This window comes from Trematomus bernacchii, unplaced genomic scaffold (assembly GCF_902827165.1).
Source record: "Trematomus bernacchii unplaced genomic scaffold, fTreBer1.1, whole genome shotgun sequence".
In the NCBI taxonomy this organism is placed as follows: Eukaryota; Metazoa; Chordata; class Actinopteri; order Perciformes; family Nototheniidae; genus Trematomus; species Trematomus bernacchii.
Genome location: NW_022987973.1, coordinates 22,264,546 through 22,275,819, shown reverse-complemented (window position 1 = coordinate 22,275,819; position 11,274 = coordinate 22,264,546). Strand labels below are relative to the sequence as shown.

The following is an 11,274-nucleotide window of genomic DNA, read 5'->3' as shown; positions in this document are numbered from 1 at the left end:
TGTTTTGGCTGTGCACTAGTGTGAGGTGTAATGCAATTCAATTAAACATGACTGACTAAATGCCACTGAATTGAACTGTAATGTGACCTTTCAAAAATGAATTATCAGGTTTTATTTTGAAAACTAAAGTGGGAAGTTGACGTTGGACAGCGGAAGTGTCGCGTGACTGTACTGACTGGGGTCTTCAACACATCTGGTAACAAAGCACATTTTACAAATATCTCCAAAAAATAAGTGTTACGTTAGTTTTTTATGTAGCCAGTTTCTCCTGCATGATGTGTACAATTGTCAGTGAACTTAATAACCGAGCTGGACCGGCACTTTTAGTTTTGTGCTAACTTGACGTTAACGGTCCCCGGCTGGGCATGTCCTGCTGTGTTAACGGTCTGCAGCAGGAATAACGTCTCAACTACTAACACAACAATAGAGGGATGGAAACATGTCGACTGATCATTTTGACGACATTATTTGAAGAAGTCAATGTAAACAGAGGGTGTAGTTTAGTTGATATTTGGTCAAAATACCTTCATGTGGTGGAAGAGGTTAGGCGAGGCGTTGTGCGGTGCTAAGGACTTTAGCTAACTAACACCAACATTTGCTTTTAAATCCGACTTGAGCCTTTCAGACCTTAACAACACGCCCAGTTCATGGTCGTTTTATAAAATGTTGTTATTGTATAAGGTGTGTGACCAGAAGAAGCGGACATATATGATTCGCCGGTGTTTGACAGCGGTCCCTGGCATCTTTGCTGGTTTGTTTACCGTTAGCGTATAGTTGTGGAACAATACGTATGCCTTTCATTAAGAAGTAAAGTTAAATGCTACACAACAAACTAAGCCGTTGTTTTATCCTAAAAGCTACCCCTTATATTGGGAAATAACTGTCACGTGTACCCTACGTGGATTTCTGAGTTTGACAGGAGTTTAAATTTGCGCTTTTAATTTGAAGAATTGTGGCGGAAGGGCGGATGCTGCTTTCTGCGTTCAGCTCGACAGAGGGAGGACATAGTGGATTCCGTTGGGAAGAAGTAGATCATCGCCAGGCAGGTCTCCGGGGGCTCTCTCTCGGTTTTACGTGCAGTATAACGGTGTCACCTCCGGGATGAGTCCACCAAGGTCTGTAAGTCGAAGGTCGTGTTGTTTCTAGTGATGTTATGTAGTCAAACGGAAAGAAATAGCTACAACCTTAACTCCTTTCCTGCCGCTGCTGCCCTTCAGTTTGCCTGGCAAATTAGCTGGCTAGCCCGTTTTTTGACTTGCAGATGGCTTATGTGTGCTCAATCACATTCACCAGCTGCTGTAATCTTACTTCATTTACATTTCTCTTTTCCCTTTCAGCCTCCACGCCTCTGTGGATTTAAATTAGCCTGGAATATGAGCAGAAGACGAAGATAAGCAGCAGCAGCAGCAGCAGCGGCAGCAGCAGCAGCGGCGGCGGCTGGCTTCCTGCAGGATTTCTCCCAGGCTTTTTGTTTTTTCCGTGGACATGCCTGGTCTATGGAGCGAATCTGAGCGGAGCTAGCTGGCCGACAGTCCGACTAGCGCAGCATTTCCAGGCTTTTGGATGATTGTTTAACTGAGGAGCTGATTTATTTCTGGATCAGCCCTACCTCCCCTGTAAGGACTCAGCATGGGGGAGTCCAGCCTGGACGATGCCAATGTCAAGGTGGCTGTTCGTGTACGGCCCATGAACAGGAGAGGTGAGTGGGCTTCAGTATGCTGTGATTTGGATTGTTATTGGTGCTTTTACCCTCAAAGTGATGCCATGGAGAGACTGCATCTGTCTTCATTATCTGGGATCCGGTTGACATGAGATATATATATATATATATATATATACGGTATACCTTGAGGCTATGCATATACTTAATGTCAACATAGTATTATGAATATACCAAAATTAGATGAACATTATTGGTTATAGATTATCTTAGGTTTATCTAATGCATAGCTATAAACACACTGCATTTCACAACAACATTAGGACACTGGATTCACTTACATACCCACTGTTTAATTTCCCTGAGAAAGTAATGCCAGTCAGATATCACCACCCATTAGATAAATGAGCTTCTGTAGATTAAAAAAAGATGTGGTCTGGATGGCACATGTTTGTACAGTGCTGCCATAGGGCCTTCCTTATGGCTGCCTGCCATCCAGCAAGATTTAAGGCTGAGCTGCTGTGTGAGATCATCTGTTACAGAGTGTACACACTTTGGCTTCTTCTTCGCTGGCTGATACAGATGCCAATAGCTTCTTGACTTCATCTGTCACTTGCTGCAACAATGGGACAAGTCAGATGTTTTTACAGAAGAGCTGTGGATTGGTACTCAATGAGGGCAACAGAAGTATGTCAGAAAAACATCAGTGCAAAGTACCATTTACTAGAAATGAGGTTACTCTGTGATGTTTTATCTGAGAGGCCCCTATCCTCACTGTTTCACTTACATTATAGCAACACGCATGCATCTTCATTCGAATAATCTTCCCTGGGCGGCTATATGTCCACACATTGTTACATCCTAATTTTAGAGAAACCTGGTTAACAAAGGCACAGTGTTCCACAAATCTGCCTGCAAATGCTCCCGTCCATTATATTGCAAATACCCAGTGCAGCATGCATTAAAGGGCGGATGACCTTTCCTGGTTGATTGCCAAGCTGTGTTTTTGCCTTGGGAGACCATGTGTCCCATGAAAGAAGGAGGAGGAGGAGAGCTGCTAAGTTGAGTTGAGTGACAACTAGTAGAACATATCACGTGTATCTCTCTCTTTCTTTTTCTCTTTCTCTCTCTGTCCTCCCTATGAGCTGGAGAAGTCGGTCACAAGACCAAGGCAGTGGATCACCGCACACTTCACACAGGCAGGGATTTACTATGAACTGTAAGGGAAACTCGGAGATTAGGATGTTCATTCTTAGTAATGTCATACTGCTTGGCTGAACATTTATTTTGGACACATACATTCCATGTATTTCTGTTTTTGAAAAACCAAACATTGGGTAATTTACCCATCAAGGTTGTGGTTATTTAGATGGTGATACAGAGAGGCTACACGTTGGCTCTTGTGGAATTCAGCCTCAGATCAGTTGCATTTAATCCTCTTTCACACATAGTTCCTGGTCAATTACTGGGATAACCTTTCAGGCATCTCATTTTACTACATTCAGGGCAGTTTCTGTCTTTCGCTAGAAGACAGACATTTTTCTTTGTGTCGATGTAAGAATAAGATGCGGCAAGGCAGGCCAGATGTATGTGTACGAGGTGGAAGACATCTTATAATTTTCAGGAACATGGCAAGCGGGGAATCTTTTTTCAAAACAAAAAATAAGCTTGTTTGCAAACCAAATAACCTTTATTGCTTGTTAGTTTTTTAATTTACCATTGAAAGCATTTATGTAAACTGTAAACAACTCATGGAAATGGGGATGTGACCTCCCTTCAATTACAATATTGAAATAGTTTGTTAATGTTTTTGGTGTTGCTTTGTTCTAACAAATCATATCTTAATTAATGTCGATCACTGAAACAGCGTGTAAGACTTATTTTTCTTTGTCCGACAGCGGTATTTGTGTTTATATATATGAGATTTCCTTCTGGTCTCTGATTGGTTGAACCCACATTTGATAAACCCTAACATATGGGGTTTTCTCTCTATAGTCGGCAGGTGTCAGTGCCATGCAGATCACTGGAACAAAAACACATACCAAACACCAGCAGTATGTTAATAACACCCAAAACACATATTACTCATATTAACACAAAAACAAAACTACAGACTAAGTTACCCATATATATAGATTAAAATATGTGATCAGTGGACTTCTTTTAGCTTGCTCCATTTGAAAATGTCTTATGATAGACACTATGTTGTACTTGCAAGTGCTTTAATTTGCATAAATCATGCCATATTGGCATTTTTGCTGAACTGTGACAAGGTCTTGAGGTGGGAAAATGAAGGTTTGAAGGAAATGTTCCTTATATTTCAGCGATAGATTGCAAATGTAAATGAGGCTTCTTAAGATTTACTGTCGATTAATTATTCTCGCTACTTCTCAATTATTGTTGAGTTCTGTTCGCAATGGGCCCCTGTCCACTTCCCACTGTCAGTGTGCACTCATTTAGTCGGTCAAAATTCTCTTCATCTTACTTGACAAACGAGGAGATGACAAACCACTAGAGGTACTCGACTGAAGTGCCACTTCCTCTTTTCTGTTATTGTTTATTTTAAAATGTAAAATATTGCACTAATAAAAGCTGCACAGCTTGCACAATTTCAAACATGCAAAACATGTTCTGCTACCATTGTAAGCAAATTCCTGCAGGTATCCAGTACTGCTTAGTAAGGGAAAGTAAATATGAATTGGGTAAAGGGGAACGAGAAGGCACACTAAAGTTTAGAGTGAGCTGTGCCATGTTTCCAGTATTAAGAGTTCTGATCCCTGTCTGAATGGAGCTTCTGTCCATAACTACCCTTGTTAATGTGAGGCTTTTATGATTGCAGATAGCCCCCAAACAACATATTATCTCCGAGAGAGGACACAGAGTTTTTCCATCAAATGTTAGTTTAGTGGATCCTAACCGCCTCTAAAGAAATTGCTCTGCATTTCCTTCGCTAAAACATAATTTGCTCTTCAGTGTCTCCTGCCAGACATTTGCTTCACTTGCAGTTAAGGGAAGGCAAAGCAATACACATTCTATCTCCTCACTCTATTTTGCCCAGCTGGTGCTATGAATCAGACCTGTTGCTTTGAAATAATAACCCGGTTTCTTTAACCTGGATGGCACTGTCCCTGTGGCTCCCAGGTTGAGGAGGAGAGGTGCTGTAGCAGCAGCCCAGCTGGACAAAGGCAGGAAGGGAGTGAGTCTGAATGAATATTTGCTAACATTGCGTAATGCTCCATGTTCCCATGGCTGTGGCCTTCGAAGAACAGAGCAACCCCAAGCATAGCAACGGCAACACTGCGGCCAATAGGCTTCCTGGCTGATGTGCCAAACCTCAGCACCGGTAGCTTAGGCTAGGACCTCAGAGAAAAAGCCAGCGGAAAGAGGGAGTTGGTAATGGAGCAAGAAGAGGCAGATAACAATGAGTACATTTATCCTCATAACGCATCACACTTTCCCCTCAGCTAACCAGGAAGTAAAGATGCAGCAGTAAGAGCACATAGGTAATGAGGGAGCAGCAGGAAAAGACAGAACGTTCATCCTTTCTATTGCCTTATTTCCACTGCAACTCGCTTTTGGTACCCAGTCTTTCTCTCTATTTTCTCTTTCACTGCAGGAAATACCCCCTAAGTATAGGAGGGATTCTCTGATGATCTCATAGTGGGATTTCTCAGTTTTGCTACAATTTGCGCGGAGTGAAAAAAAGCAGCTGTCGTCATTATTATTGGACTAACATTGGCTATTTAAGAAATGACTGTTTTGTGTAGGATTTCCTGTTTCCCGCTCTTCCCCAATCAGAGGGTCTGCTGTGTGTGGACTCCACCTTCTAGTATCAGCTCAGCCCTCTTGGACCCTTGCCCAAACTTTATATTGCACTATCGCTCTCACTGTGGTTTTGTACCTTACTTAGATCACCCTGCTATTTTGCTTTGTAGTTTCCCCGACAGCAGAAGAATCAGATGGTGATTCAGCACCTCTGACCTTTGACACCAAGTTTCAATGGCTCTACCCCCGTGTTCCTGCCAGAAACAGCAGTGAGGCTCTCTAAACACTTCTAATCCCCAATGTTTCTGGTTTTCACTGGCATAGCTAGCTTCTTATCTGATATATACCTCCTCCGGTTGGGATTCCCTTTTTCTCATGGCAGGAAACCATAGCAGGGGAGTCAGAGTAGTGTCCTTGAGAAGACACTTGTAGAAAGAATACCACAAATGTGAAGTGACTTGTGTTTTCTTTTTGCAAACTACCATTACAGTCAGATAAAAGGGTCATTTGCATATGTTTGTTTTGAAAACACAACCAAGCTAAATATTATGTGTTTAAAACACACACAGCCTGCTGACAACCAACAACACAGTTGAAAACACTCTTTGCAAGGTAAATTGGGCAGGTATTGCCAGGTAAGCTACCTTGAGTTGCTACATGGTAAAGTCATCGCACAATAACAAAAGGTTTATGTGAAATTAACTTTTCACTTTGGTGTAATCTCGTACCATTTCTTGATCAAGAACATAATGGCACCGCTGCTGACTTAATCATGAAACTGTTTGTGCTCACCCCTCCTTTAGAGAAGTCTTACCTTGGTTAGGAAAAGCAACTGAAGGCATAACTTCCATAAAAGGACACAGTTTAGTACTGCTTTAGAAAGTTCTTGTAGGAGAAAGGAATTGAAACCACAGAATGATTTCCCTGTCTTAACAGATTTGCTGACGTTTTAAACTAGTTGCAGGCTCTTGCATGCTTGCTGTATAATGGAGGCATGATTGTGTCTTCTAGCATTCTGTATGTAAATACTGGACCAAATTATGATAGTCAATACACACTGATAAGATTACAAGTAAGCTAATGGTTCCTTTTTAAAGGGCTAGTTGAGCGGCATGGATGCTTGTTTACATGGGAGTCTTGAACCAGGCCTTACATTTGAAGGACATGATTTATTATCTGTAAGACTCTGTGCTGAAGAGTCCTTGAACAAACACTGATTTGCAAATAGAGGAGTGCTGTTCTTGCCTTGACCTCTGACCTCCCTGTTGAAGGGGGCAACATAGAAGAGGAGCAACCCATGGGGGGCAAATAATCCCACCCCTATCTTATCAGGTTAAATGGCATGAATTTGTCATTGAGTTTTGTGGCTTGCTTTGACAAACAAGCGTCCTGATTGCAGAGCAACTCATGTTGGTGACCTTATCCTGTATTATAGATTAGCCTACAGGCCAAGATAAAGACTGTTTTCATGATTACTCACATTATGTCACATTGATATTTAAAACAATAAAGTATGCCAGCATCTGTGGCCCAAACGTTAACCAGCAGTAAAAGACTGGTATTATTCTACCAGTGAATGTGTCTACTCTGCAAGAAACCACAGTCAAATGCCTTTTTTTAAATGTTTTAAATGCCAGTTCTTTCAAAACCTGGATGCCCAGGACATGCTGGCAGCACCTAGCCTGTGGACAACCCTCCTTACCTCTCATTGGCAAGAAAGATGAATGGAGAGACTGACTAGCCTCGTGAATTTACAGTGCGGTTCATGCTGTTATTTTCCAACACTTCTGCTAGTTACTTTCACAGCAAGGCTTCTATTAGAAGGTTGAAGGACCGACTCAGCTTTGAAAACAAACATCATATGTAGCACTTGTGACTAAAAAGAGATCAGATATATACTCTGTAGCGCAGTCCTTGCATTTGTAGGACAAATTACTTTATTGTTTGACAGGACAGAGAAATAGTAGTTGGCAAAACTACAACAATGACCAAGTTTTCTTTTGCTGCCTTAAACTGAGAATTGGTGTGTGTGTGTGTGTGTGTGTGTGTGTGTGTGTGTGTGTGTGTGTGTGTGTGTGTGTGTGTGTGTGTGTGTGTGTGTGTGTGTGTGTGTGTGTGTGTGTGTGTGTGTGTGTGTGTGTGTGTGTGTGTGTGTGTGTGTGTGTGTGTGTGTGGTGTGTGTGTGTGTGTGTGTGTGTGTGTTGTGTGTGTGTGTGTGTGTGTGTGTGTGTGTGTGTGTGTGTGTGTGTGTGTGTGTGTGTGTGTGTGTTGTGTGTGTGTGTGTGTGTGTGTGTGTGTGTGTGTGTGTGTGTGTGTGTGTGTGTGTGTGTGTGTGTGTGTGTGTGTGTGTGTGTGTGTGTGTGTGTGTGTGTGTGTGTGTGTGTGTGTGTGTGTGTGTGTGTGTGTGTGTGTGTGTGTGTGTGTGTGTGTGTGTGTGTGTGAAGATCAAGCTGGTTTACAGGTCAAAGTTTACAAGGTGGCTTGTACGTTTCTTCAGTTGTAATATTTCGATGACAACAGAATTATGATGTCATTGTTACACCTTTATATCCTATTTTGTCATTAAAAAGAGCTGTAGGTGACAGATAGACTTACAACTTGAAAATGAGTGTTGAAACAATCGAGATTAACTGTAGAAACCTGTAGTTGTGTGCTGTGGTGGTAACTCTCTGTTCTTTTTTGATCCACAGAAAAGGAATTAAACACTAAATGTATTGTGGAGATGGAAAATAACCAAACAATACTCCATCCGGGCGGAGCTAACCTGGGCAAAGCAGACTCCAGGTACGTTTCAGTAGCTTGACTACAACCTGACAATGATTCACATCATACATGTCTTATTTAACACGTTATTGTCTATAAATGTACAAACATGTTTTATTCATAAGGTAAAGTGTATTGTAGTTGACATCTTATGCAGCACTGATCAAGAAAATAATACTGAGAGATGTGAGGTACTGATACTTTGAGGTGACAGGATCACGCAGGTGTTCTGAAATCAATGGCAAGCTAGTAACTGCAGTTTCTCCCTCTAATAACACACACAGCACATGGAGGCAACCAAAGAACCCTTTTCAAGCTGCTGCAATGATCTGAAAGGGGTCCCATTATGCTGTTTGGAGTATTTTCTTTCCTGTACTGTGACATTTTAGTGCATGTAAATGGTCTGCAAAGGCTAAAATCCCAAAGGTCCCTCCAGAGGGAGTTTCTCTCCCACACACTCCCCCCCCCCCCCTGCCTGAAACACCCTCATTGGACCCCTTTGTTTACTTCTGTAAGTGACATCACTATGTAACACTCGCACTTCTATTGGCTAGCTCTCCAACAAATTGTACTTGATAGGCTAACAACATCTCTAAGCGGTTGACCAATCACAACAGAGCCGGCCAGCTAACCAATCAGAGCAGCCTGGGCTCTGGTTTCAGACAGAGGGTGAAAAGAGGTGCTGCAGCACAGACAGTATGAGCAAAATAAAGAGCCTTTTGAACATTTAAGCATGGAGACATGTCACAGTAGAGGCACAAAATACATGAGGATAATAGGGCCCCTTTTCAAATGTTATCTCTCCTCTGAGTCATAACTGAAATCTGAGAACACTGTCATGGTGCACATATTTATAGAATCATTGGAGCTTTCTGAGGATATTATTAGCTCCATCATCCCTTTTTATCTTCCATCTCAAATCAAGAACTTGCCGGAGAATCACATTTTTAAGATTTCTCTAGTGCTGATCCATGAATCCAGGGATAGTTGTCTGTGCATGGGTATATTGCAATCAGGGACTGCTTGTGGCTATATATATATATATATATATATATATATATATATATATATATACTAATTCTGCATACTTTCAATTGTGAAAATTGTAGCATGTACTCTCCAACTTCCTTTTTATTGCTCTCACACAGATCATCATTTTTTACAGCTGTTATATATTTATTTGATCCTTACTGTGCTGTGAGCAATGTTCATTACCTTGGGAATTGTCTTGTTTCCTATTTCCTGATTGCTACTTTTGAGAAGCTTGTCTCAGATTGGTTTGGAATGTTCCTTTGTCGACGCAATGTCGTTTTTGGCAGGAAGCTGAAAAACCAGCTGTTTCCCCGTTAGAGACAGGTGTAATTCAACTCAAACCACTTGACTTACTCCCCTTTGGATGTTGCTCCGATTCAGCCCTGTTAACCAGCTGCTGTCGGTGGGAAATGCTGTGGGGAGTGTTGAGTGTCTCTCAGGCATTAGGACGGATTAGATTTGGCCTGACAACGGAGAACAGAAATGTGTGTTGGGGTGTCTGAGTGATGGAATGCTGCTGTAGGATCAGACCCAGCAGAAATGTTTCAAATATAACACCCGGCGGACCAACTGTGAACTGTTAATCACTTCATCTGTAATGAAACAGCTGTAATAATTACAGCTGTTCAAAACACTTCAAAGTCAGCCAGTAGGCCACACTTGATCACCGACCCGCCATCTTGGAGGAAGCCAGCTGGGTCGTAAAGAAAGATCTCCTTGTGACCGGCGGGGCTGACTGCAGACTGCCAGATCAGAAGCAGTGAATAAGGCTGGCCCGTAGACTGTATAAAGCAGGGCCGGCCTCAGCCTGAGGTGCCCAGCAGTCAACAGCAGCATGTGTCTCTGTGTGTGTGTGCGTGTGCGTGTGCGTGTGTCAGAGGTGCCTCCGCCTGGAAGAAAGATGGCAGTGGCGAGACGGAGGCGGACAGAGACAATTACACATGAAAAGAAAGACTCCATTGCGCTCCCGTCCTCCTTCACTTTGCCGGGTCGTAACTCCCAGCACCCTGGCTTCCTCCCTTTTTCTCAGCTCTTCCGTTTCCGTGGCAACACAGGGGGAGGTTAACTCCGGGTCGCCGCCAGTGACCGTGGAGCCCCTTCCTCGAGTGGGTAGACGATTGAAGCGGGGGGGGAAAAACCCTGGTTTACTCAAGCATCTGTCGACCATAAACTTTCCCGGTGACTTTTATGGAGGACAAAACAAGAGCAGAGCTGTAGTCTGTCTCTCCGTCTCTCGGTGACAAAGGAGCGAGGAGGCAGCAGGAGGACGGACTGACTGATGGCTGCCCTCAGCGTGCAGATGCTATTTTTATTTTGTTTGTTTGTTCCCCATGTTCCATATCCATGCTGTTTGTAAAAGCTGAGAGGAAGATATTCCTACAATGCAGAGTGCTTTAAGTGCTTAATAGTTGAGACGGACTGGACCGGGTGTATCAAGGGAGTAAAGTTAGGATGATGCAAGGTGTTTGCTTAGCTGGCTGGATTACCAGGATGTCCTTTGTTTCAATCTTGGGAGATATATCTGCATAGGATAAAGCAAAAACAGAGAGTGAAGCTTCTTGACTGAATCCCAATTTGTTTCTTTATTTTTATCTTCAAAGACCAACTGGGGATTTGCAAGATGATGCCTACATTATACTGACTGGCAAGATGACAGTATTTTCTTCAAAACAACAGAAAACTAGTATGTAATACTTGAGGAATAACGTAGATAGGCAGAAATACAGTGCATAATATTGAATGTTAAATCTCTTGTATTATTAGCTGTTGCCATTTGTAAATATTCTCTTCTATTTTAAATGAACTATGTCTTAAAAAGATCTCTATTTCCTAGAATACCAACAACAAGGTGCTGCATCCTGCGCCACCTCCAAGATGCTTTTGATCAACTTGCCTCCATTCCATTGTCTGGTAGTTCTTTCATCCATCTTCACTTTACTCCATAAATAGCCATTCCTACTGTCCTTGCTAATACAATCTGAACATATCACAACTTTTTGACAAAGATTTCAAAGGGATTTGTTAGCATTAAAGTGCTACAGTGCAGAAAAACG

At 42.4% G+C, this 11,274-nt stretch overlaps 1 protein-coding gene across 1 annotated transcript in view; it reads left to right on the top strand.

Moving 5' to 3' along the window:
* The first annotated feature begins 150 nt into the window (after positions 1-150).
* The window catches only part of kif13ba (kinesin family member 13Ba), a 54,479-nt gene continuing 43,355 nt past the window's right edge, over positions 151-11,274 (top strand). Inside the window, 3 exon segments of the mRNA XM_034116768.1 lie at positions 151-196; positions 1,338-1,699; positions 8,116-8,209. Of these exon segments, the coding sequence (XP_033972659.1) occupies positions 1,630-1,699; positions 8,116-8,209 (164 nt within the window). The 5' untranslated portion in view covers positions 151-196; positions 1,338-1,629.